Consider the following 26,035-nt stretch of genomic DNA (forward strand, 5'->3'; position numbering starts at 1 on the left):
GCGTGCTATTGTGCACTCGATCTATAGAATCTCACTTGTGCCCATTTCTTTGCAATTTTCACCTTCAAACAGCAGTTTTCTCTTAACAACTTGCAAAACGCTAAGACACCAAAACTAACGAAAACATCAGAAAATAACAAAGCTAAAGGCTTAGCAAATGCAAATTAAAGGGTCCAAATATGCAATATTTGGCACTCATCAACCGAGTTGAAAGAGCTTTGTTGGATTTGGGAGCTAGTGTGAATCTTATACTGTATTCGATCTACATACAGTTGGAATTAGGAGAGTTGAAACCCACCTCAATGACACGTCAGTTGGCCGACAAATCTGTGAAAATCCTTAGGGGGGTCATTGAGTATGTTTTGATTAAGGTTGATAAGTTCTATTTCCTTGTGGACTTCATAGTCCTAGACATAGAACCTGTCTAAATGTGGGGATCCAAATTCCTATGATATTAGGGTGACCCTTTTTAGCCACGGCTAATGCCATAATCAACTGTAGGATTGGAGTGATGAAGATATCCTTTAGGAACATGACAGTGGAGCTGAACATTTTTTATATCAGCAGGCAGCCATTTGAACACAAGGAGGTCAGAAGTGTTTGCTTGATTGAAGAAATAGTTGAGGAGACTTTTAGTGAGACAAGTGTTGAGGACCCTTTGGAAGAGTGCCTTGCTCAATTTGGATGTGATATGGACCTTGACAAGCTACTTGATCAAGTTGATGCCTTATTGGATTCCATTCCTAAGATGAGAACTAAGAATGGGGAAACCACTGAGATATTACTCCCCATCCCATCTTCATCAGCAGCTGATCCTCTCAAGTTGGATTTAAAGCCCTTTCCTGACACCCTGAAGTACAAATTTCTTGGTCCTGCTGAGTTTTTTCCTGTTATCATAGCTTCCGAACTAGATGATGCTCAAGAACAAAGGTTGTTGGATGTCTTGAAAGAGCATAAAGAAGCCATTGGGTGGTCTATTGGAGACATCAAGGGAATCAATCCTTCTATGGTGATGCATAAGATTCATTTGAAACAGAATGCTAAACCCTTGCGCGAACCACAGAGATGGTTGAATCCTACCATGCAAGAGGTAGTCTGAGCTGAGGAAATAAAACTTTTGGATGTGGGAATTATATACCCGATTTCTGACAGCAAATGGGTGAGTCCCATTCATATGGTGCCCAAGAAGGTGGGTGTTACGGTAGTCAAGAATAAGGATAATGAGTTGGTCCCAACTCGAGTTCAGTCGGGATGGCGAGTGTGCATTGACTATCGGAAGTTGAATTCTGTGACGAGGAAAGACCATTTTCCTCTGCCCTTCATTGATCAGATGGTGGAACGGTTGACCGGTCATGCTTATTACTATTTCCTTGATGGTTATTCTGGCTATAACCAAGTTCCTTTAGACCCCGAAGACCAAGAAAAGACCACCTTTACTTGTCCTTTCGGTACGTTTGCCAACCGTTGCATGCCTTTTGGATTGTGCAACGCACCTACTACTTTTCAGCGGTGTAATGTGACAATCCTAAGTCCCTTTAGGGTATTTTTAGTTGACTCATACATTTTAAAAAGGGTTGGCTTAAGTTAACAATGAGAATGGACCACCAAATAAATAAAAATATTATTATTATTATTATTATTATTATTATTATTATTATTATTATTATCAAAAGTAAATAATAATAATAGGTAGTAATACTAATAACCAAAAAAAAAAGGAAGAAAAAAAAACCCCAAAGCCTAAGCGCCGCCTGTCTTTTTCTCCTCTTGCCAAGCTTATTTATACAAATAAGACAAACCCTAGAGGGCATCTCATACTACGTCTCTCTCTCCCAGTAATTCACTCACACCAAGTCTAGGTGCAATTTCCTCCTCAATGTGACTGTCAGCCTGCAGGTATGACCCTTGGATCACAACTCTTCTTATTATTACATATACTTATTCAAAAACAAGTGGGGTCAAAGTTATTGTTTGTATTGTAGCCTTGGTTACCGTGTTGTCTTGTAGTAGGAAAGAGGGATTGTTTTTTTTTTACTCTTACGTGATGCCATTGCCATACCTCACACCTACTTATCCTTTGAGGAAATAAAGTACTGAGTATGTGTCAGATTTACATAGATATAAAATATATAGATATATATATGTATAAGGTTTTGAAGGATTTATAAATATATACATGAGTACTTTAAAGTATAGAGATATATTTATATATTTATATATACATACATAATGATTTGTAGTATTTTTTTTAATATATACGTACATCTGGATTGTTTCAAAATATGTAGATATATATAATGATTTGAAGGATTTCAAATATATGTACATCTGGATTGCTTCAAAACATGTATATATTTTAAGGACTTTAGTAAGATTGTGAGGCCTTTATGCAGCTTGCTTGCAAAAGATGCCCCATTTCTCCTCAATGATGAGTGCCATAAAGCTTTTGAGATCCTGAAGAAGACCTTAACCTCCACACCAATCATCCAACCACCCAATTTGGATGTGCCATTTGAGATAATGTGTGATGCCTCGAACTATGCTATCGGTGTTGTTTTGGGACAGCGTGTTGAGAAACTTCCCCATGTCATCTATTATGCCAGCAAGACTTTGAATGATGCACAACTCAACTACTCTACTACTGAAAATGAGTTGTTGGCGGTTTTGCTTTTGATAAGTTTAGATCTTACTTGCTAGATCTAAAGTCTTAGTCTACTCGGATCATGCTGCTTTGAAGTATCTTTTGTCCAAGAAAAATGCAAAATCTCGTCTCATCCAGTGGATTCTGTTGCTGGAAGAATTTGACATTGAAATATGGGACAAAAAGGGTTCCGAGAATGTAGTAGCTGACCACATATCCAGGCTAATTGTGGACTTCAAAGAAAATACTGTGCCCATTGCAAAGACTTTCCCTGATGAACAATTGATGCACATCTCCCATAATCCTGCAACATGGTTTGCAGACATTGTGAACTACCTTGTCACTGATCAGATGCCCTCACATTGGACCAAGCAAGATAGATTAAAATTTTTGGCTGAGGTTAAGTACTTCTTTTGGGACAACCCCTATTTGTTCAAATACTACCCGAATCAGATCATACCATGTATTCCTGAGAGTGACCAACAAAATGTCATCTTCTTTTGCCATGATCATGCATGCAGAAGCCACTTTAGCTCGAAAAAGATTGCTGCAAAGATCTTTCAATGTGGATTTTATTGGCCTTCCATTTTTCGTGATTCCCATGCCTATTTTTCAGCTTGTGAGAGATGCCAGAAACTGGGTAGTATTGGAAGGAGGACTATGATACCGTTAACCCAATTTTAACTGTGGAAATTTTTTATGTTTGGGGCATCAACTTCATGGGACCTTTCCCAAACTCTTATGGGTATCTCTACATCCTCGTAGTTGTTGACTATGTTTCCAAGTGGGTGGAAGCCATTGCTTGCAAAACCAATGATCATAGTGTCGGGCTTCAATTTTTGAAATCCAATGTGTTTGCACATTTTGGGACACCACTAGCCATTATCAGTGATGGGGGAAGCACTTTTGCAATAGACTTTTCGAGCAACTCATATAGAGATATGGTATAACCCATAAAGTTGCAACTCCTTACCATCCTCAAACGAGTGGCCAAGTCGAGAGATATCAAACAGGGAAATGAAAAGGATACTGGAGAAGACGGTAAACCCAACAAGAAAGCATTGCTCTCTATGACTCAATGATGCACTATGTGCATACCAGACAGCATTCAAGACCCCGATTGGCATGTCTCCCGATCAACTTGTGTATGGAAAGGCATGTCATCTTCCAGTGGAATTTGAGCATCGAGCATATTAGGCTATCAAGCAGCTGAACTTCAATCTTGCCAAGGCTGACTCTCAAAGGAAACTCCAACTCGATGAATTAGAGGAATTGAGGAATGATGCTTACAACTATGCCAAGCTGTACAAAGCTCAGATGAAGAAGGCCCACGGCCAAAACATTTTGAGAAAATCTTTTGAATTTGGTTAGAAAGTCCTCCTACACAATTCACATCTGCATCTGTTCCCATGCAAGCTCAAATCTCAATGGACTAGATCATTCATAGTTCGTACAGTTTCCACTCATGGAGCCATTGAGATAGAGGATCCCAAGAATGGAAATACTTTCCAGGTAAATGGTCAACGGTTAAAACCGTTCTTGGAAGTGAAGATCCCAAAGATTGAAGAAATGCCCTTGGAGGACCCTACTTACCAGAACTAATCCCCATTTGTTGTGGAGAGTCTGGCTGAAGACAGTAAACTTAGCGCTTGTAGGAGGCAACCCCTCTTTCCTTTTATTTCTTGCCAATTGATTTGATTTTTGTTTTCTTGTTGTTGTGATTTTCAGAATAGGTGTTTTTACAAGTAAGTTTGGGGGACATTCTCTCTCTGCACACTCTAGTTTGCTCACCTCTCGGTATTATATTTCTACCCACATTGAAGACAATGTGTGATTCAAATTTAGGGGTATGGAAAGACACCGTTGTCCATTTCTTGTTATCTTTTTATTGTTTGCTTCTTTTTATTGTTTGTTTCAGGGTATGGAAAGACACCGTTGTCCATTTCTTGTTATCTTTTTATTGTTTGTTTCAATTTCTTTAAAAAAATAAAAAGAAAATGCGCTATGTTGTTGTTCAGTTTGGGTTAAGCTGTAACTGTGATTTACATTTCATTGGCTTGCTTAAAGTGTTGAACACGTCATCATGTTATTAAGAATCTGAGTCTTTTGACTTATTTTTGGGCAAAAGAGACTTCACATGTTTTGAGTTGAATTATTATTACCACATTAGCATATAATCTATGAGGTATGATATTTGAGCTTAATCATGTTCATTTTGAGATTTGTTGGATGACCTATTGATGAATAAAAAAGAGAGAGAAAAAGATAAGCGAGATCATTTTGAGTTTTTAAGTGAGTAACGGGACCTCTTGCCCAATTAAGTATTGAGTGTTCGCGTAAAAAGATGTGAAGTTCAGGTTGATTGATGGTATGGCTAGCTTAGATTCGTAGCCTTTTTGACTTGAGTTAATAAGCCCTTAGGGATGTTTCTACATCTAGTACCTAAAGCCATCTAGTTTGGGAGTCACTAACCTAACACTCGTTACATGGGTCAATTAGAAAGCTTAAGGGAACTAAGCATTGCACAGCCTACACAAAGAGGAAGAAAAAAATGTATATCTTGCCTTGGTTGTTTCATCGGATAGGGATTCTTACGAATTTTGAGGTACTTGTCTTAAGATTAAATTAAAGCCTCATGATTGTATTCTAATTTCACTTTGCACCTATCGGAACATATGATGTCTCAATTGTCCCTTTATGAGTGATTTGACTTTGGTTGTCCTAAAGATTTTGAATATGGAGTTCATCTTTTTTATTTTGCCCGTGAATAAAAATCATTGTTTGTGTGAAACTTCATTCTTTTCAATAAGATAGTGCTGACAATGTTTGTGGGTATCATTTCTGTTAAACCCTCACGAGACTTCACTCATCCATTAGAGATGCTTAGGGGTTTAAAAGGCTTGTTGCATATGCTAAATGCAATCGTCTCTCCCACGATAGAGGATTTATGTTTCATGCTTTCATTTTATTTTTAGTTTCGTATTGCTAAGGGACTAGCAATATATAAGTTTGGGGGTGTTTGATGAGTGCCAAATATTGCATATTTGAGCCTCTTAATTTACATTTGTTAATCCTTTAGCTGTGTTATAATTTGATGTCCTATACTTGTTCTGTGGTTTTAGTGATTTGCAGGCTACTAAGAGAAAATTGCAGTCTTGATGCAAAAACTGCAAAGTTTAGAAAAAAGAGCCATCAATGGAAGTGGGATCGAGGGCAGAACCCTACGCTCAAGCGCATCTGCACTCGAGCCCAGCTAGGTTGCACTCGAGCGCACCCACGCCCATGCACAAGCAAGCAGCGCTCAAGCACTACGCCGCAAGAGAGGAAGCACATGCACGAGTTCGCTCAAGCGCACCTAGTGTGCGATCGAGTGCAATTATCTGACTTGGCGCCATTTTTTAAGTTAAAACCTTGCAAAAACCCTAGACAAAGGCCTATAAATAGAATAGACATCAGAGAAAATTGTAGAGGCTGCTACGTACGAAATTTTAGAGTAGAGAGAAGAGAGTAAAGGGTCTTCCTTGCTTTTAGTGTTCTCAACATTGGGGATTTTAATTTGTAAGCTTCTCAAACCACCATGGATTCAATTACTCTTGTATTATCTTTCAATTCCATGAGAGGCTAAACCCACAATTAAGGTTGAAGATGAAGCCTTACTTATGATTATCAACAATATTTTCATGTGATGTAATATTTTCCAATTATATGAGTTTAATTTTCCAAATGTTCTCTTTCAATTCAATTAGTTGAAGACGTTCATTTAATTGATTGCTTGGGTTTTCTTTGTCCAAAAAAATGGATATCCTTTGTGATTTATTCTACAGATACATTTGATGATTTGGTTTAAATTGGGTATCCTTCGTGATTTGTTTTCACAGATACATTAGATGATTTAATTTAAGTTGGATATCTTTTGTGATTTGTGCATGAATAGATACATTGGATAATTTTAATTAATTCATTGAAGCAAAGTAGGAAATATTATTGATCATGAGAATATGTTACTATAATTTTGTGAGTGCGGATTTTGAAACCTGCTTTGTTACTTGATCACTTTCACTTTATTTTGCTTATGCTTTTGATTTCATATTCACAACAAAATTCACTCATCTTTTGGGACTAGGTTAAGATTTAATTGGTTTAGATATACTTGTTTTGATAAACACAATTCTCTATAGGTTCGACCTCGCACTTGCAAAACCTATATTGCAAGACGATTCGTGCACTTGCGAATATATTAAAATTTCACAACACAAGCCTATAAATAGAGAACATATAACTCTTGCAAAAACACACCACTAAAACACTACTCCAATTCTTTAGCATTTACTAAGAAAAGAATATTCTTGAGAATTCTCACTCTTGGTTATTCTAAGCCACTGGTGGAGATTACATGTGAGTTTCATTGGAGGAGTAAGAAGAAAAGTTTTACCTGATAGCCAAGGAGCGGCTGAAATACCAAGTGATTATTGCTTTTGCAATTCATTTTAAAAAGGAAATGCTATGTGCTCTCGTGGTGTTCTCCTTGTGTCCTCCTGGACCTAGGTAGAATTATTTTATGAAAACGAAGTGAGAGAAATAAGAGCAGTTTTTTTTAATAAAATAATATCCACTTAAGACCAAGAGTATACAAAAATAACACCAAGAGGGCACCGAACATTCCCCATTTTAAAATAGCATTGTTCTTCGCATGTTCATAAAGTTCAATCTTGACTTGAAAAAATTTTATTTTTCGCTGTGCAATCATATTCCCAACAATAACTTGGCCTCGGCTTGGTTGAATAAAGGCCTGTTTTCAGGAGACTTGTAGTTCATTAATGAAGGTCGATCATCCTCGAATATGATCAAACGTGTAATCCCATATCAAACTTGAGCCACTGGATTCTGGACGTGTACTCTTTTACTGCTTCGAATTCCTCCTTCCATAGCGTCTTAACCTGAAGGCTAGACTCTAGAAAATTACTCTTTTGCCCGTTTAACCCTCTCAGAAAGATCCAAAACATGTTTATGATTCAACCTCCCACAAAACTTTCTTAAGACTTTAGCTTAGAACACAACTGAAACATAGGAGCTCTACATTTCTTCAACCAAGGGCTAGAAAAGCAGATGACTTGCCCATAATATATATATATATATTAAAAAAATAAATAAATAAAAAGAAAGGTTTTTTACTTGACAATTTGATAATCATAGGGCAGTGCAATCTTGCTCTCTTCTATGGGAAGTGTTTGTTTCCTGGGATATTTATCTTGTTCGAGTTGTACTAAATTGATTTTTAATTCAATCTTATTGTTGGGTTAACGAAACAGTTATATAATATACAATAAAAAATAAAAATAAAATAAAAATAAAAAAATAAAAATCAGATATGATCACTTTTAAAAAAAATAATAATAATAATAAAATAAAAATTAATTCACTTGAAAAATCCATACCAAACAAACGTTTAAAATGTCGACTATAATTTAATAATCTTATTGCAGTGCTTCACCGACAGAAGAAAGCAAGCTTCTTATCAAGAAAATAGAATTGGAATTGCTGGTGTACAATCTTCACTAGTTTTGGATACATAATATGACATGATGGTGCTCCCACGGCCATTCCGGCCTGTTTGCTAGCACCTATTTTTTTCCACAATGCAATTTGTTAACCCTATAGAAATCACAACATTATCAACCGACATGATATTAAAAGAAAAAGGAACAGAAAGAAAAATCATATGAACAAATGTGATCAATATCAGTCCCAAATACAAAACGCGCCTCCAAGAGAATATTATACGTATGCTATTGAATGAAACCATGAAAGGATCATCTAGGACCGGACAATTCATCTGGAGGAATGTGGGAAGCAGAATCGACAATCCAACCAGCATTTGGGTGGGGATTATTGTTAAAGTCTTGACGAAACATTTCCTCCTTCTGCCACTCCTCCCATCTTTCGGCCAAACCGTCACCTTCAAGCATCCTAACTACCTCTGACATCTTCGGCCGTTCCATTGGGGAGCCTTGTGTGCAGAGTAAGGCCACTTGAATCAGCTGCTCCACCTGGTCCTCAACATACTCACCCTGCAGATCGGGATCGACCAATGTTTCCAACTTCTTATCCTTCAGAAGTCCTTTAACCTGGATAGTCAAAATTAATGTCAGGCAGTTTAAATACTATTGGAGGGGGGGCGGAAGGAATCAGTTATTTAATGATCGAGTTGCCTGAAAAAAGTTTACCAAGGAAACTGTTGACACATAAAGTCCATGCAGTACATAACATTCAGTGACACAGCTTACATGACATGGGCTAAACAGTCATCAGCATAGGGCTATACAAAGCCAACATAGAAACAGAAATGTATTGAACAGTTACAAGATAGTCTCTCCTGTGCAATTACTCTTTTCTGTCCAACACAATTCTACTGAACCCTTTAATCTTTGGAAATAAAGGGATATTTAAATGCAATGTAAAGAAACGTACATATTACGGTAAAGTTTTCTCAACTAGAATGAACCTTAGGCTATTGAAAAGTGGATGTCCAGGCAGCCACATGGACTCAAGAAAGATGTCCGAAATACTGTGACAACAAGGTACAACATTACAAGACAAATGATATTCTAAAAAAATTTCATTCAGTTAGTGATGGAGGAGAACTTTTATTTTAATTATGCATGTGTGTTTTAATTTTCCCTTTTAATAAGGATTGGACTTTCCCTTTTCCATTAGGATTTTGTTTCCCCTTTTCTATTAGGATTAGGTCTTCCTTTTCCAATTAGGATTTGTTTTCATTTTCCTTGTTTAATTAGGAGGTACCTAGCCTATATAAAGGCATCTACTTTTTGTTTTTCAATTCAGTTTGAAATATCAATTAAATTTAGTTATTTCTCTATTTGCTTATTTGGGGGCAATTAAGGTCTATATTTGTTTTTTCTCTCTTCCTAAATTCCCTTTTCAATCTTCAATTCTTAGTTTTGCTGCTATCATATATTGATAAAACAATCCTAGTTCTGCCCGGCGTTAATTAGCCAGCCGTATTTGCATCTTTGCATATATTTTCCCAAAAAGAAAATGACATCTATACTGCATTTCCATGACATCTTTGTAATTTTTTTGCCTTTTTACCAGACTTGAAATCACCACTGAAATGAACATATGAAGCACCAGACAATAGCCCCTAGTTTACGTCTCATGTGTTTTCAATATTCCCCTTAATGAACAGGTTGAAGCAACAAGCTATAACATATGAGACCCAGACAAATCACAACAAGGATAGAGAATTATTTAAAATAACACCATCTTATTAGTGACAAACTAATATGTAATGCGAAAATGTGACTTACGTACCCAATCAAGTAACATGACATCGTCATCATTTGCAAGCCGAGCAAGATCAAATGCCCTTTGACCAGTTAGCAATTCAAGAAGCATGACCCCATACCCAAAAACATCAGTTTTCTCTGATGACTTTCCAGTTGAGAGGTACTCTGGTGCTATATGCCCAATTGTGCCCCGTACAGCAGTGGTCACATGAGTATCTTTGTAATCCATCAGTTTAGCCAACCCAAAGTCTCCAACAACTGCTTCGAATTCCTCATCCAACAATATGTTTGCAGCTTTTACATCACGGTGAATAATTTTAGGATCACAATGATCATGCAAATAAGCAAGCCCCCTTGCAGATCCTAATGCAATGCGCTTCCGTTTAGGCCAATCAAGTGGGGGCTGCGAATCCGAACGTTCTACAATAATGCATACATAAAAATCATGAGAGAACAATTGAACATCATAAGAACAACAGGTCACAAAACATTTGAAATTTCTTTTTCATGTGTGCATTGGAGTCTGAAAAAATAACTAGTGTTGTTTGCCAAGATGAACAATTTGTTCAGATATAGAGCCCAAGCAGTCCAAATTTGAGCCAGAGACAAGTCGAGTAACCCAAATAAAAATAATTGGTTATTTAAACTTTTTTGTTTTCTCAAAGTGGCTCAGAAATCAAACATATGTCACACATACAATGGGTATCCTAAGGATATATAAAAGTAAAACGAATTTCATCAAAGCAATGAAAATCGTTTGATTATATTTGGAAAAAGTGTAATATGTACAGAAGTGGCTAACAAGAGTACCTCTTAAACATGATGCTACACTTCCATTAACCATAAATGGATAAACAAGCAATCGTTCTGTTGGTGTCATGCAAAAACCACGTAGACGAAGCAGATTACGATGCACAGCCATGCTGATCATTTCTACCTCTGTTTGAAACTGCAGTTCCCCACCCTGGGTACGCTCCTCTTTAAGTCTTTTTACTGCCACTAGAGAACCATCAGCCAAGCGTCCTTTGTAAACCTTACCAAATCCACCTCTTCCTAGAATGTTTTTGTTGCTAAAGTTATCTGAAGCAACTTGCAACTCACGCAGAGAAAACCTTTTAAGCTGTCCCAGGTGAACTTCTGGATCTTCCTCAGCTGCAAACACATATAATTAAGTAAAAAATGTATCCTATGAAGCAACAAGATAATGATAAAAAAAAACAAAAAAAAAAAAACTTTTTTAATGACTCACTAACCAGGTACATCAAAGAAATGATCCTGCGGTTTTCTTCGGCGCCACATAACAAGTGCAATTGCAGGGGCAGCAAAAAGCAGAGCAGCACCAGCAGCAACTCCTCCAGCGATTGCTCCAGTGGCACTACCTGAAACAATTCACCAATTTATGACTTTCATAGGCAAAGTCAAAACATAACAGGAGAGATAACTCACTAATCGCAATGATGACAAACTTGAAATATTCCAACACATGTTAATTCCCTCTCTCCCTCTCTCTCTTCGTAGGTGTCACGCTCTTTTTGGGGACTTCAACCTAGGTATGAGGTATATATACTAGAGGACTTTACAATTGATTTTGATACCATCATCTTCCTTTCTTTCTCCCTTCCCTTCTTTGTTTGGTCAAAGCATCACCAAATATTAATCTCCAAAACTCTTAGGTGTCATGCTTTTTCGTAGACTTCCACCTAGACATGAAGTACATTGTACTAGAGAGGACTTCACAATTTCAGATTTTGTCTTCAAAAGTCAAGTCTGAACCACCAAACAATGTAAATTTTCTCCTTTTCTTTGTCGAGGAAGGAGAGGAAGGGGGCTGGTAATTACTTGGAGATGGTTTTCAAGCTCTCCTAAGGAGACATGAACTAAAGCCTGAGATAGAACCACCATCTAAAGTTTGTGAAGCAAAATAACCCATCTATGGCTGAATGCAATCTACTTCCAGATAGTTGATCCCTAGGACAACAATTGCATATGAACCCTTCATGCTTATGTAAATCAGAAGGAGGAAGAAAATAGGAAGTGGATACATTGCAAAATCAGGCAAATAACATGTGAGGTGATTTTTTAGGGAAAGAAGTCAAAAAAGCAAAGAAACATTCATCTTGAATCTTTAAGGAGAAAAAAGTGCTAAAAAAACACAACAGACCCAGTATCTATACTACTAGAGTTAATATCTAAGATGAAAACATATTTATATTTACACACCTGCAGGAGAAGTGGGTGTTTTAGGAATAGGAGGAGGTGGAGAAACTGGTGTTGGATTGAGCTTATTATTATTAAAACTGCAAAATGGAACAAAATAAGTGAGCTAGCATTTTTGATCAGCGATGTAGAAATGCTACCAAGAAAAACAGAAGAAAGAAATATAATTAACCTGATAGGAGTAAATAATGAAAAGGAGCCATTAGTGGGAATGTCTCCCGTTAGCTTGTTGTTTGACAGATCTCTGTATGCAACAAGAAAAGAAGATACATTACATCTTTGTAATATATAGATGATGAGAAAACTAAAATATAAAACTTATTTGATCATGAAAAAATAAGTAATCAAGATAACACTCACAGGACTTGGAGTGAGGTAACAGTAGTTAAAATCCTTGGAATTTCTCCTGACAAGCTGTTGTTGTTGAGACGCCTATTTCATGCAACAGAAACGGTCATTTTACAGATAACTATAATGATACTGCAGTAATAGAACAACTATCTAATTAGTCAGTTGAATGACCAATAACTACACATACCATAATAATTACTAGAAATAAATATAAGAATATTGGTGTAGAGTGCCAATGATCTGTAATCGCACTTAGTGGTATGCTACATCTAGCTATGAATAATAGGTGCAATCTGACCGTGGTTAGAAGAGAAGTTATGAGCAAAATACATAAATTCTCGGTCAACATTAAACCCTTCTCATTTACTTTTTTTCATTGCTCATTGATCATTTGAGACAACAATGCATGTGTTAGGTGTGCAAGTGGGAGTGCCAACATAAAACAATGTTGGCACAGGAGACTGGGAGCTAAACAGCTCAGCTAAAAAGAATTATTAAGTTTACATGATGACTTTCCAGCCTAAGGCTCCTTACAACTTTGTGACTTTCCAGCCTAAACCTATTATAGAAAATTAATGACAAGGACAAAGACCTTAAACTACAACTAGGAATCGACAAAAGATGGATAACATTAATTGTGGATCAATCTAGTTTACAAGTCCAAATCAAGGTTCAAAGCACACAACCTATATGGAAATTAACGACACGGTACTCTTCATAAAAGATATTCCTTGAAGAGAAAAAAAAGAAGTAAAATATTCTTGCTAGTCCGATGTTATTCTTGCTAGTCCGATGTTAGCCCCTAATAAAAGAAGGGAGCTTTATTGAATTTTGTGCTTACAGTTAACCTAAGGGTCCACATTCCCATGTCCAACGACAGCAATTAAAACTTCTGATAAAAATCCTCACATAACGCATCTTCTTCCAAATTTAGGATCTCATAGTTGAATGAAATGTTCCGCACACCCCACCTTAAATAGTAAAAAAGTCTTGGTCATATAATGTCCCTTATCCTAAATCTCATTGATGAGATTTGAAACTAAAACTTCTATGAATTTGATCTTTGACCTCTGCATCATCTTCCTACAAGATGCCATCATTATCTAAATTCAATTTCCCTTCTATATCTTCGGCCTTCTAGATACTAACTTGTCTTCCTACTAAATTTCTTAGAATGGGTTCTGCATCTAAAATTTTGGGGCAGTCTTGACCAGCCAGAACAATGGATAGCACCTGCAATAGGTTGAAAAAAAGGGGACTCAATCTGACAGTGCCTCTATAAACCATGATGCGTCTACTAGATTGTAAGCTTAGTTTTTCATACTCCACGGCTTTCTTATTTAATTTCTTTCCATTTTTGTTCGAAGCGTTATTAGGGTTTGTGAGTCATTAAGGTTTGGGGGTATTTTGGTCATTGTGATATTTTCCTAAACCTATATAATAAGATGTGTGGTAAGCTACCTAACAAGAGAGTAACGTGCCACCACCTTTTTGTATCTAAACCATTCATGCAAACTATGACATGGTTTTAAAACCTTAGGGATTAGATCTTTTACCCTTTGTTTGTAGTCTTTGTTTACGGCTCTTGTTTTTTGGTTGAACCTCATGTCCTGCTGTTGATAAGTCTCCCTCTGGTGGCAACACTGCCCGGGCATAGCACCCACACGGGCAATGCCTTGATAAAGCTCTAAAAGAGCTATTCATCATGATCTGTTGAGAACAAAAAAAAATGTTTTTGTTTGTTCTTTGTCATGGTGTAGTTTGTTATCGCGATAGTCTAATACAATTACCCAGTGAAGGTCTCTGGCAGTCTTTGTGGTGGTCAGTGACACCAACAATGGCCATAGCATTGGTTTGTGGTCATCGGTTGAGTCTGTGTCTATTATCTTTGTTGTAGCTGGAGGTTTCTATGGTGCTCAGTGGCTACTCCGGTGAAGTCTGGGGTTAAACGGTGGTTGTTTTGTGTCTCCGGCAACATCTATTGTGGTTACTTTCACTGTCACAGCCGGAAGCAATTGTTTGTGGCCAAGGTGGTTGTAAGTTGGCCCTTCATAGGTTGTAGATGGTGTCTCCAACGAGTCCTGAGTTTTCGGGGGCCTTTTGTGGTGTTTTTGGCGCTCTCTAATCTTCTCCAGCAAGTTGGTGGAGAAGACGATCCATGTTTGGTTCTGGGTGCTTGCTATTCCCTTATCCTAGATAAGGATAGCCACATTCTCAGTTTGGATAAGTTGTTCATGTTTGGGGCGGTTAAGTTCTGTTCTTGGTATTTTCTGGCCGGCTCAAGTGGTTTTTACATGGCCCAGCCCCTGTACCGGCCGGTTCAGCATCTTCCAAATCCGGTTCAGTTGATTCCAGGTCTGGTTCATTGTGATTATGACCGGTTCAGTTGTTTCTCATCCAGCTCAGGACATTCCAGTTCTGGTTCAGTGGTATTCAGACCAATTTAGAGCATATTATGACCGGTTCATTAATCTCCAAGACCGGTTTAGCCTCTTTTACAGCCGGTTCACTGCTCTTCTATACCGGTTCAACAAGTTTCATGTCCGATTCACTGTGGTTCACTTTGTTTCTAGGCTGGTTTGTGGTATGTTAGCCTGGTTCGTGTTGGTTTGTGCTACATGAAGCTTCCATCAGGTTTGTTGCTCAGTGAGGGTAATTCCCGTTTAAGTTTTTGTTGTTGTTAATGTGATCGTCATTTGTTATTGAGATCCGACCAGCCTAGGTGTTTTGCAGTGCTTTCCGACCGGTTAGTTGTTTTCCGATGAGATTCTACCAGCCTTGGTGTTTTGCAATGGGTTCCGACCGGTCCTTCATGTTTTCCGGCGAGATCTTATTGGCCTTTGTGTTTTTTGGCGAGATCTGACTGCTCGTTCCAGTTTCCAGCAAGTTTCTGACCGTGTTGAAGCTTTTAGCGAATTTCCTTTTAATTTCTATTTTCACCGGTTTTTGTATTATGTGCTCAAAGCAGTTCCAGCTTGATGGGGAGTGTTAAAAAATATGTTTTTCTAGGTTAATTTTTTGTTTCCTTGTTTCTTCCAAGTTGGGCTTATATGATATATATGCTCTAGCTTGAGAGGGAGTGTTAAAAGAGTTATTAGTGTTCGTGAGTCATTAGGGTTTTGGGGTATTTCGGTCATCGTGATATTTCCCTAAACCTATATAAGATGTGTGATAGGCTACGTAACTAGAAGAGAGTAACGTGCCTCACCTTTTTGTATCTAAACAGTTCATGCAAACTACAACACGTTTAATGATTAGCAAGCAGAAAAGATAACCCAAAATAAAACACCCATTAATGAAAATATTTTTACTCTATTTTGATAAATTTTCTGAAAAACCAAAGACTCTTTAATCATAATAGTTTCCAAAAGACAATTGTTTCAATGGAAAACATTTTTCTTATCTTAGAATTCCAGCCCCCAGATTTTTGTAAATGAAGAGTTTGTAATGAATCTTAAATAACTCTCTCTCTCTCTCTCTCTCTCTCTCTTGCTCTTTTTGGTTAGACGACAAAATAAATATTTTCTTACCTACATTTCTAGTTTCCACTCAATGAAGTAGCGCCTTAAGAAAAACAAATAAAGACACCCAAAAAACAAAGTGTAAAAATAATTCGAAATTATTATATTTATAAAGGAGGGGGTGTTAGGCTGGAAAGGCAGCAGAAAGCCATTGGGAACATGAACTCACTAGGAAATCAATATAAAGAAAAAGGAATAGGAAAAGAGCGATAGTGAAATGGTGCATCTCATTCACATTATTGAAATGACCTACAACATAATTCCTCTAACCATAAATCACCCTACTAAAAGAAGTTCGCCAGTATGCTTCTGACTGAATTAAAAGAAGTCAGTAAATTCCGAAACATAAAATTGCTTCTGAATGAATTAAAACTAATAAGTACTTTATAAAAATCTACTTTCCAACTGGTCTCTTTCACAGAGTACCAATATTTAATAGTTACTTGAGAAATCAACTCTCTACCCACCTCGTTCAGATCTAATTTTCACAACAAGAGCAGCTTATATGCTTGCCAAAAAAAAAAAAAAAAAAGAACAAGGAAAGGAAAGAAATAAAGAATGAGAAGAATAAAAATGTTTAAGAACTGGTTTTGTTATTGTGCGTATGCTATCTCTCTCTCTGGTAACAAAAGTTGTCATAGATTTGGAGTCAATTCTTTAGCTTTGTAGGAGAAAATACCTACTTTATGGGCATCAAAGACACATAACCAAATGCAAATATGGTTTGGAATTCAAAGGGCCCAGAGAAAAAAAACACAAACAACTAAGATTTGTCAAATATTGGTCAAGTTTCAAGGGGGAAACAACTTAGGATGCTCTAGGCCTCTCCAGTTGCTTCTCCGCTGGGGTTGCCAAACTAACTGCCTCGTTCAAAGTAAAGACAGAGTGCATAGAAACCTTATCTTGTATTGCCACACGCAGTCCACCAATAAACCTTGCAACTTGTTGATCCTCTATCTCCATGAGATCATTCCGAGCAGATAGGCGATAGAAATCATCAACATACGCCTGAATGGTCCGACCTCCTTGTCGGCACTCATTGAATTGTTATCAAATTAGAGAAGTTTCTCTCAAATACTCTGCAGAGTTTTATCTTTCTTTTAGCCTGCGGGCTTGTTTTTATCTTTTTGGATAGAAAACAAAGATGCTTCTCTTTACAGAATCAAAGATGCTGCTCTTTAATTAGTTACCTTAATCTTCCGCTACGTCAATTATAAAGATGGTCATGAGTGTTAAGTCTCACATTGGCCTCTTACTATGTGGGACTAGACTTTATAAGTCATTTTAGGGGGCTCCAATTATAACTTGACTAGTCCTTTTGGAGTAATGCGCAAATATGGCAAGTGTTTTGCCATGGTCATTACAAAGTAGCTCTTAAGAAAGCAACTTCTTTGAAAGAGAGATAATGCAATAACAAAGGAAAAAGAAAATCAGAGAGAAGAACCCCACCCCCTCAAAACAACCTCAGCAAAATGATTTCAAAACCACAAGCTTCAGCTCAGCAGCATTACCCCCAAAATTTATGGCTTAACCTCTCACACCTAATGCACCACATTAAACATAATGGGAATTTTTTCTTTGATAAGTAATATTGTATATATCAAAAAAAAAAAAAAAAAAACGCAATGCGCCTCTATGCATACAAGAAAGTATACATAGGTAGCCCAACTTAAAACCCAAAGACAAAACCCAAGAAGACCCAACCCAAAAATCCACCAAGTAACCACAGCCAAACGGAAAACCAAAAAGAGAACCCAAAGACTAAAGCCCACACTAGCCCAACGCCAGCCCTAAAAACCCAAAGCCCCTAATGCATTTCTCGAGGAAATGAAAATGCATTTTTGGTCCCAACACAACCCCGCCGACGCTGGCACCTTTCCGGAGAAAGTCTCCCTCGAGCCTTATAATTGATGGAGCATTCTAAATTCTTGAGTTCCCTCTTCCCTTTTACCTTTGGAGTATAGGGCTCCCACTCCTCTTCAATATTTGAAAAAAGTTTCAAAAGACTTTTCTCGTTACATCCTTCACCACCAGACAGTCCCACAATGGAGGCAAATTTCACCGCATCTAGCGCCACCTCCGAATAGTTCTCCACCCCCTTCTCCACAGTTTCCACCACAACCTCGGCAAACAACTCATTGTTCTTATACAACTGCTTAGCAATCTTCTCCTTCACTCTCCGGGCATGCCCTATTTGAGACTTAGAGACAGAGGAGTAAATTGGAGCACCTCCCTCCGACATGCGAGGAAAAGGTTTGCTGAGTCTCAAACCCAATTCTGCCGCATGCTTCTTCGAAGAAGAACAGACGAGTGATTCTTTGACGACAACCTTAGAACCTTTAATTGACGATGAAGCCTCCTTTCATCGTAGGCAAAGGAGAAGCATTTCTAGACCCTAAAAACCACCGACAAAGCAACACTTTTTTCGATGCCAAGATACAATCAGCCTTAACCGGAGCTACCTCTGAAGGGACACAGTCCACAGTCAGAGACCCTTGAGAGGCAGCGGCCTCCGCCAGATAGACAGCGGCCTTCACCTTGGCAACAGGGGAAACAGATACCCTGGACACAGTACTCACTGAAATATTCTGCCGGCCCTGGGCTGTCTCCGGTAACATAGCAGCCTCTAACGACGAACCAGGCCCCAACACGCAACCATGAATAGGTATCCCATCACCGAAACAGCATCCCATCGCCTTCTCCAATCCAACTTCCACAGAAGGCTGCGGCTGCACCTCCGCCATTGTCGTACACACGGCAACCGGGCCTAAAAACCCGATCGGAGAAGGAGAACCCACTCTCGAGCCTAAAAACCCCCGATTGATCAAACCATTCACCAGGGAAGAGATCCGATCAATCTAAGCTTGAGCTTCCTCCGTTGCCGCGTAATAGACAGCCAAAGTACTTGCCAAAGAGCTAGCCACCGCTGGAGATTCCGATAACAAAGCAGTCTCCGACGGGGAACCCAAATCAGGAAAACACACCGACTTCGACACAACTTGTAGACTCGAAGGAGACCTAGCCGGCGGCTCCACATCTGCTTCAGTGACCGAAGGAGCAAAAACTAAAATAGGCTTCAAAAAATTTGAGGACAAACCCAAACCCTGATCCGAACCCAAATCCGAATCCAGGGCCGAAAGTTGACCAAAACCTGCTTCAAGGATAGACCCGGATTCTCAACCAAAGGTTGCTTTAGCTAGGCCCAACAAACCAAACCTTTTCCTCCTACGCTTGGGCTTCGAGGCTAACCCAACAAGGACCCGGTCCAATTTAGATTGAATTTGCCCTAGACTCCTCAATAACCCAGTAATACCAAAATTATCCTTCCTCTTCTTCGACCTCAAAGACACAGCCGCCGCCTCCATGGACCTAGGCGTACTCTCCAATGCATAGCAATCCACGGCAGATCGCAGCCCTTCTCCATCAGACCTCGTCTCATAACAAGAAGGCACCAGGAATAGATCGAGAAAACTTGAGGAGAGAACCTTCAATCCAACTGCTTTTGCCTCGTCACCAAAAGTAGATCAAAGGACATCCACGAACGACCTCCCGGAATTAGCATCCAAAGAAGGAGGATTCACAAGCATCCCCGCCGTAGATGGAACCCCAAGATCCACCAACCAAGTCTTCTTAATCTAAACTACCAACAGATGCTAAAGCTCTCCCGCAAATCGCTGCCACCCCCTTCCAAAACGGCCTTGCGGAAGCCAAATGACTCCCTTGCAACCACCCTCAACAAAAACTAACACCTCCAAGAACCTTCCAGCCTTATTATCTCCCCCTTGGACCATTGTAACTTTATCTCCCTCACGGTAAGATTTAGCGATTTCTTCCTTCATCGGAAACTGAATCGCCGCCTCCACCGTCTCTACCAACCACGACAAAAATTGGATGCTCGCAATAATATGCCCAATGAAACCTTTTCTCTAGACGAAGATTTGGACACCCATCTTTTGCCGAAAGGCAAAAAGTTTTAGCTTCAAAAGAGAAGCTCTGCTCCATGGAAACTCGCCGGACCCTAGCGTGCAGCACCTATCGTGCCATCACTAGGCCAGTCGAGAGAGCATAAAGAATAACATAGTGGGATTGCTTTCCACACTGTACTATATCTTAGGCTTCCCAAAGCTAAACAACATCTTGACCTCCATTCAACGATGAACATCAATAATGAAACAGGTCGCCATGGCATCTTGCCTTTGGAGTTCCAATCACATGTTCTCCTTTTCTTATTTATTATTTTTTTGCTAGTTCAATGACATGTCCATCCAAGATACCTAGATGACAGTGAAGATATATAAGATTGGACTTATAACCAAGCAAAAATTTTGGCTGAACAACCTTTTTGGTTCTTTTTGTTTTTCAGAAATGAGTTTCAATACCTTATGTCACTGCATAAGCATGTCTGCCTGCGCGTGTGTCTATGTGTTTATGTATTTACCATAGATACCATGTGAATAATTCATAATTCTTGAAAATATCTAACAAAGCCTTGAGTACATTTTCTTTCTGAATATAGTTAGAAGAAAAACTACATTCCAAATGTTATTATGTTAGCCATATTTTAGCCCATAAGTTTGCCAGTTTTCATGCAGCCAAGGCATATAAATAGACACTAAGAAGTAAAAGCAAAGAAGAATGATCAAGAAAAGCATAATAAAGCTATTGACTTCAACCACAAGATGAAGGATAGATGTGCGTACAGAAATCGAAGCTTTGAAAGCTTGCCCAATGTGGTTGGAATGTATCCAGTCAAATTGTTCAAGTAAAGATCCAAGCTCACCAAGTTTGTCAAATTCCCAAGCTCTTCTGGAACTTTTCCACTTATGACATTACTATAAAGTTCCCTGTCATGACAAGATGATTTAAAGATCTGCAGAACAAAAAAGTAAAGAAAATATAGCACGCTCAACATATCATCACAAAGTATGCAAACAACTAAATTTACCATCCACAAATTTTGCTTTACCAACACTTATACAGCCACGGGTAGAACAACACAACCATTCCTAGGGCTAGATGCCAAACAGTATAGACTGTAAGACAAATATTTAATGTTAAATACCGAAAGATGTAATCCACTATGGAAATTGGAAGTATGCATTTTGCATGTACATTTTACCTTTCAGTCTTGAACAAATAAGACGTATAGTAAACAAGTGAACATGTGCAAAAAGCTACATAAAAGCCACAAAACATGCAAGGGGCTAGAACAGTACCATGCCACCCATCTGGCTTCTAGATAAAACTCTAACACAGGAAAGTGCAAAAATGAAGCAGTTCTAATTTTCATTTTCTATAGGTGTAATTCATTAAAAAGAAAAGCACAATAAAAAGGTGCAACCCTAGTACATGGAAATTATACAAGAGAAATACCCAAAAACAAAAACTAATGTATAAAAGTCAAAAGACCCAAAAACCCTCATAAATTTGGGGCTGTAGGGTGTGTGTGTCGGGGGGGACGGGGCGAGGGAGAGAGAAGCAACTCATAACCGATGTTCACCCATAGAGAGAATGCTAAAACAGAAACTTCAAGTTCAACATGGGTAATTCACAACCCCTAAAATTCTGCATGTTCCTCTCTCTGCAAATATACCACATAATACATAAGGGAACTTATTTCCAAATTTCACGACTACCAAGCCTTCCAAATTGCCCCTTCCAACAAGCCAATAAATCAGCAACTGTATTAGACATGACCCATGAAACCTAAAACAGGCCAAACTGCAATGACCAAAATTGAAGAAGTAGATGGTTTGTAATCTCTGACTTACACGTATGCCACTAATGCACAACTATTATTCCATGCTTCCTCAAATTGTCCACTGTTAAAATCTATACTGTCCAAGTAAAAGATGCCACTCTTACCAGAGCTCTAACCTTCAAATACTCCCCCATGGAAGGAAAATATCTCCATCTGATCTTAGAGCCTTAAAATAAGATTTTACTTGACAACCATGACTTCTAGCAGAAATTTAAATCATTTTGTTCTCACCCTCCCTACAAAACTTAGTACAGTATAACACATCACGAAAATCACATCAAATCTAATAAATTACGAAATATCTCCCCAATCTCTCCTAATATTTTTCAATAAACTAACGCCATGCACACACTAAACTTCACATCTGAGGACCACTCTTCCCATTAAATCTCAAATATTGTATCCACCACCATCTGCCACAAATGACACCAATATTTTAAAATTTTCTTCCTAGACAATTACATGTTGCCACAAATTTTTTGATATAGAAGATCAGAAGAAAAAAGATCACAAAACATGAAATATAACCCATCATCATGTTTGCACATGTATGTGTGTAACGAAGTGTCCATACACCATCCATGTTCCTACTTATTTACATATAATATCACATACTTCCCTTATCCCTTTTTGCTGGGCCTCCTTTGCATTTTTGGATGTCCAGTTATAAGGTCTCTACTGAATACTTTAAAAAAGATATCAATAAGGTTAGTAAATAGCCCTCTAAATGCTAGAGAATAGTATCAACATGAAAAACAATGTGGGTAAATTTGGAAAGTAATAAATTTTAGAGAGTAAGGATGATGTTCCCTTAAAAGGTTGGAATCCCCATAACGGGTGAACAAATTAGTACAGAGGGAGTAAAATGCATATGGGTGTGGAATTAGATATAAAATCAATATACTAAACAAAGACCAATAGAAAATGAGATAACAATGAAAGGGAGGATACTACTGAAATCGTGTAGAAAAATGAAGAAACTCATCAGCCAAATTCCCGTAATATCTATGTACCTTGAAGTATGAATAACTCTAACGCAACACACTAATGCAGATTAGGGACACTTAAACTTCAATTTTCTTGGAAAAAAAAATACAATGTAGATGTCATCTTTAGCATTAATCTATCAACCCTTTTAAGATAAATTATCAATCAAGATGCATATTGTCGAACCTATGAGAATTTGGTTTCCTGAAACTTTAAGTGAATATATACTTGAACAAAATATTTCATACAACACTAGCCTATGTCATATTTATAGGAGTAAACGTCTATATTAATGTCCAAAAAAAAACTCAATCACAAGATTGTCCATCCATCATCAGTCACGAAAATCACAAAAAGGGAATTCACACAATTCAAGGTCTTCAAGCTAATTAGACAAAAAAACCACCAAAGAAAATTTTGTAATTTTGAGATTGATACTCTTTTTATTTTTATATGGAATACATGAAATGGAACATCATTAAGAACAAAAAGCTGCCAAATAACTTTCACCGCAGTGAAGATGACTTACAAGTACTGCAGATTTGAAAGCTGGCCAAGTTGTGGAACCAGTTGACCAGATAGATTTGCATTTCCAAGATCACTGGGAGAACAGATACAGAAATATAAATATTAAAATTAATGAGTAACATCAAGTCAATGAAGTCGCATAGTAAGCTTACACTCTTGTCACACTATTATCGCTATCACAAGTTACGTGAAACCAAGTGCAGGGATTGACAAGAGTAGGATCCCAACTTTGCAGAACATTATTAGGATCAGCTAAACTGGTCTTCAATGCATTCAAGGCATCGCCTGTCATACATGAACAAGCAAATCATTAGTCACAAACATCAATAACATCAATTAATAACTTAGAAATTGAAGATAAAACTGTTCACATCCAAGCTTAGTCAACATAATGAAGGGAGTTCTCTCGTCATTTAAAACAGCCATAAGTCACAATCTTCTAGTAACAAGGCATTGAGTTAAGATCACGGTTGTTTTCACCAACACCCAGAAAAGAAAAGAAAAGAAAAAAAAAAAGTTCTTTGAATCTGACTACTTCTCATCCAAAACAAAAGGGAGAAGGTTATATAATTAAAACCACCCAAATATAGAAGTAGAGAGGTGTCCGTACTGAGTAGTGTTTTAAATTGCAATTTGCTAGATATTATTGCTGCCTCAGTTGGAGACACTGATGGCGGTTATAGAGAATGAAATAACCATGATTCCCACAAACCATTCAACTATTACCAATCACATACTCTCCCTGATAACACGCGACCCTAAATTGCTCAAGTGTTACCTATGCACAAAGTGCATAATGAGCCAAACCCTCTAGACTACTTCACATCCACTCAACCCAGATAATTTTAAATCCATCACCTCCCACAACCACCACAAAGTGGCAAAAACACAGTAGAAACCATCAGTACAATTCACAAGTTGTAGAGAAAGATCGAGATTTTAGCACAGCTACGGTAAATAGGGATTATTACAACAATTTCCCGGGCTTTATTTTTTTTAGTCCCCAGTGTGTATTTGGAAACTAAACAAATAGAGCTCAAAATTCCTTGGAGATCGGAATCCAATTCACTACCTAGCAAATGCAAATAATAACTCCATATTTGAAACACACCCAAATTGCAACAACAGAAAATGCATTGAAAACTTGGAAAAAGCATCGGAGCACGCACCTTCCGCATTAGCAGAGACCTTTGATACGAACCCAAACAGCAGAATTGACCAGAGCCAAAAAGCGAGAACCCAAACAACAAAATTCAGCCGCTCCATTGATTCCATTCCTTACTAGTCATAACACAAAATTACTCCCATCCTGAACCACTTCATGAATAAGCATACCCAAATCAACTGCTCTCGTAGCCGTTGACCGACCGATCCCCTTGACCTCCTCGTTGGAAAAAACCGCTGGAGCGCGGTTGAAGAGAAAGAGAAACGCTGCCAAATCCAAATCCAAATCCCGGGAAAGTTGTTAAACGTTCTTATTTGGCTTTAAAAAGAATGAGAATTTTGGATGGGATTCCGGGAATGGAATTGGAGTTGATTGGGAGTTTGGTTGGGTGCCGAAAAAAGAAAGAGAATGCATGCAGAGTCAGAGAAGCAATAGAGCACAGAATTTTCAAACATACAGTTCAGCAGAAAGCAGGTTTTACTTCGAAACTTTAAATGTAGGCTTGGTCAATGCCTCATGTTGAGAAATTTCTTTTTTATTTGTCATATTTTTATTGGGTAATTGTATAATAAGTCTATGAGTCAATTCTTTAAAATTTAAAAATTTATAAGATTTTTTTAAAAAAATTTACTCTTTAGGTCAATCGAAATAACAAATAAATTTTTACTGTTAAAATTTTTTAATAGTCGTTAGTCTCAATCAAAACGTACGGTTTCACTTCATTAAAATATTAATTTTTTATTAATTTAATTTTAAATAAAAAAATAAAAAAATGGAGGCGCTGCCACCCTTGGCCACCCCTTCAATTTTTTTTTATTTTTTTTTATTTTTAGATTTAAATTTTAAAATTAAATTAATAAAAATTTAATATTTTAATTAAGTAAAACGGTGAGTTTTGATTAGGATTAATGGCTGTTAAAAAATTTTAACGATAGAAATTTTATTGTTATTTCGATTGACGCAGGGAATAAATTTTCGAAGAAAAAAACTTAAAAATTTTTAAATTTTAAAGAGTTGACCCAGCGACTTATTATACAATTACCCTAATATATATATATATATATATATATATATATATATATAACTATACTTTATATTATATTAGCGTTGATATAAATAAAATAAATAATAATCCAATCATTTATATCCATATACAGAAGGATACATAAAAGCTAAATTCTCAGAACTGCTAAGTAATGCCTAAATGCGTAGTAGAAGAAGAGAGAGAGAGAGAGAGCAGAAAAGAAACGGGTCAAAGACGCACGCACGCCCACCCCGACAGCGGTGTCCCCACCACGCCCTTCGTCATTGAAGGGATAATTAGGTTAAAAATGGTTTGGTTAGGGGCTCACTCGTAGTCAACCAAATAAATGCCTCTTTCTAATCTACCGTGTTTGAACGTTGAACCCAGATTTTGTGGTTTCCATTTTTTTTCTTTTCTAAATCCTCCTTATCTACTATTCCGCGGTGCATCTAATATGTACAAAATATCTTGATTGAGCATTGTGATGATGTGATGTGATATATTTGGCTTCCACGCCTTTGCTCTAATTTTCA

At 37.7% G+C, this 26,035-nt stretch overlaps 1 protein-coding gene across 1 annotated transcript; it reads right to left on the reverse strand.

Annotated features, from left to right (window-relative positions):
• Window positions 1-8,294: 8,294 nt before the first annotated feature.
• On the reverse strand, window positions 8,295-24,945 carry LOC132177228 (BRASSINOSTEROID INSENSITIVE 1-associated receptor kinase 1). The gene is made up of 11 exons (XM_059589482.2): window positions 24,483-24,945; window positions 23,466-23,598; window positions 23,315-23,386; window positions 20,738-20,881; window positions 12,526-12,597; window positions 12,338-12,409; window positions 12,169-12,245; window positions 11,202-11,327; window positions 10,759-11,100; window positions 9,974-10,368; window positions 8,295-8,766 (listed from the first exon to the last, which is right to left on the reverse strand). Exons 1-11 carry the CDS (start codon window positions 24,586-24,588, stop codon window positions 8,452-8,454), a joined length of 1,854 nt encoding a protein of 617 aa, XP_059445465.2. The 5' UTR covers window positions 24,589-24,945; the 3' UTR covers window positions 8,295-8,451.
• Between the last annotated feature and the right edge of the window lie 1,090 nt (window positions 24,946-26,035).

The sequence above is a fragment of the Corylus avellana genome, chromosome 4 (assembly GCF_965113065.1).
Source record: "Corylus avellana chromosome 4, dhCorAvel1.hap1.2, whole genome shotgun sequence".
NCBI classification, from domain to species: Eukaryota; Viridiplantae; Streptophyta; class Magnoliopsida; order Fagales; family Betulaceae; genus Corylus; species Corylus avellana.